General features: G+C 68.0%; 1 protein-coding gene across 1 annotated transcript in view; it reads right to left on the bottom strand.

Annotated features, from left to right (window-relative positions):
• Window positions 1-639: 639 nt before the first annotated feature.
• The window catches only part of CHLNCDRAFT_141304 (hypothetical protein), a gene marked incomplete at both ends in the record, with an annotated part of 2,716 nt that continues 1,759 nt past the window's right edge, over window positions 640-1,596 (bottom strand). The window contains 3 exons of the mRNA XM_005843161.1: window positions 640-747; window positions 995-1,108; window positions 1,337-1,391. Of these exons, the coding sequence (XP_005843223.1) occupies window positions 640-747; window positions 995-1,108; window positions 1,337-1,391 (277 nt within the window). The remainder of the gene's footprint in view (window positions 748-994; window positions 1,109-1,336; window positions 1,392-1,596) is intronic.

Here is a 1,596-nt window from a genome sequence, read left to right as displayed (position 1 = left end):
CACTTGCGCTGGGCAGCACTGGTCGGTGGGAAATTTAGCAGAGCTCTGCCCAGTGCTGGGCGGCGCTGGGTTAGACCCCAGATGTAGAAAGCCCCCGGATGGGCATTCGGTCGATGCCGGAGCTGCCAGGGACCCTGTTGAACCCGGCCGAAGGGGCAGCCGTCGCTGACAGGCCCGCCCTGGGCGGCCGCCAATGCCACGGCCGCCTCTTCCGCCACTGGCACCCGCTGCCGCTGCCGCTGGGTGGCACCCGCTGCCGCGGCTCTGCTACAAGTCACAGCAGACAGCGGCCCACAGCGCCACCATGGATCCCCAGTCATCTGACACGGTTTCAAGCGAACAGGGAGCAGCACAGTGTGGTGCCCTGGCATGCCGACGGGCCACCCCCCTGCATTTGAGTCGGTGTGGCCGACACCCACCGACCTGCCTTTTCCCAGGGTATGCTGCAGGATTCACAGTAGGGGGCATTCTTCTCGGTGATGTGCGACAAGCAGAAGCTGGGCGCGCACGCGGCGGCGCTGCGTAAGGGCGCAAAAATGTGGGTGCGCCGCGCCACGTAACAGTGGCGCGGGCCGCCGGGAAAAGACCATACCATGGCTGCAGGCTGGCCGCAGCGGCCTGGCCTCCCTCCCCACAGCCTCACAGCTTCTCCTCCTTTCTGGAAAGCAACATGGTCATCTGCCGCCCCTGCATCTGAGGAGGCTGTTCGATGGACACATCAGACCCGCCGCAGTCCTCCACAAAGCGCTGCGGGGGCGGGGAGGAGGCGGCGGGCGGTGTGGTTGGTGTGGAGGCAGAGAGTGGAGGCGCGCGCCCGGGGAGGGGGTGCTGCGATGCGCTGTGGTCCCTGCCGAGCACTGCTGGAGGTGCCCGCGCACGAGAGAACGGAAGCACGGATGGTCGCTGGGACGGGAACACGCAGGGAGGAGGGCAGGTGGGCAGCAGAAACTAGTGTCTACAGAACATGTCGGCTTGGCTACAGAACATGCCCCACCTGGAACATCTCGCGCCCAATCTGCTGGAACTCCATCTCCCTCCCCCGGAACTGCAGCGTCAGCTTCACGCGGTGGCCCTTGCCCAGAAACTTCTGGGCCGCCTTGACCTTGACCTGGACGGGGAGGGGGGCGCGGGCGGGCAGGCGGGGAGGGAGGAGGCGGGGGGTGAAAGGCGCTGGGCTGACGCCGGGAGAGGCAGGGCGGGCAGTGGGGCCGCCTGTGCAAGGCGCGCTGCGGGCGCGGGCGCGGGCGAGGCGCGCACAACGAACCCGCACGCATTCACTGAACCACACATTCAAGGAGCCACACCCATGCACACACGCAGCACCCATGCGTCGCACCTGGTAGTCGTGTACGTCGGTGGCGGGGCGCAGCTTCACCTCCTTGGTCTCCACGCTGCAGGGGGTGAGGGGTGGGGTGGGGTGAGGGTGGGGGCATGCGGCGGCGGGGGTGAACGGCCGCCCAGGAGGGAACCGCAGCGGGGAGCGGGATGAGGCGCATGCTGCGGCGCTGGCTGCACCGCCGCGCATGCAGCTCCACCCTCACACCACACCACCCGTCACCCTCTGCAGCGTGGAGACTAAGGAGGTGAAGCTGCCCC

The sequence above is a fragment of the Chlorella variabilis genome (assembly GCF_000147415.1).
Source record: "Chlorella variabilis unplaced genomic scaffold CHLNCscaffold_33, whole genome shotgun sequence".
Taxonomy (NCBI): Eukaryota; Viridiplantae; Chlorophyta; class Trebouxiophyceae; order Chlorellales; family Chlorellaceae; genus Chlorella; species Chlorella variabilis.
This window is presented reverse-complemented; position numbering and strand designations above follow the sequence as displayed.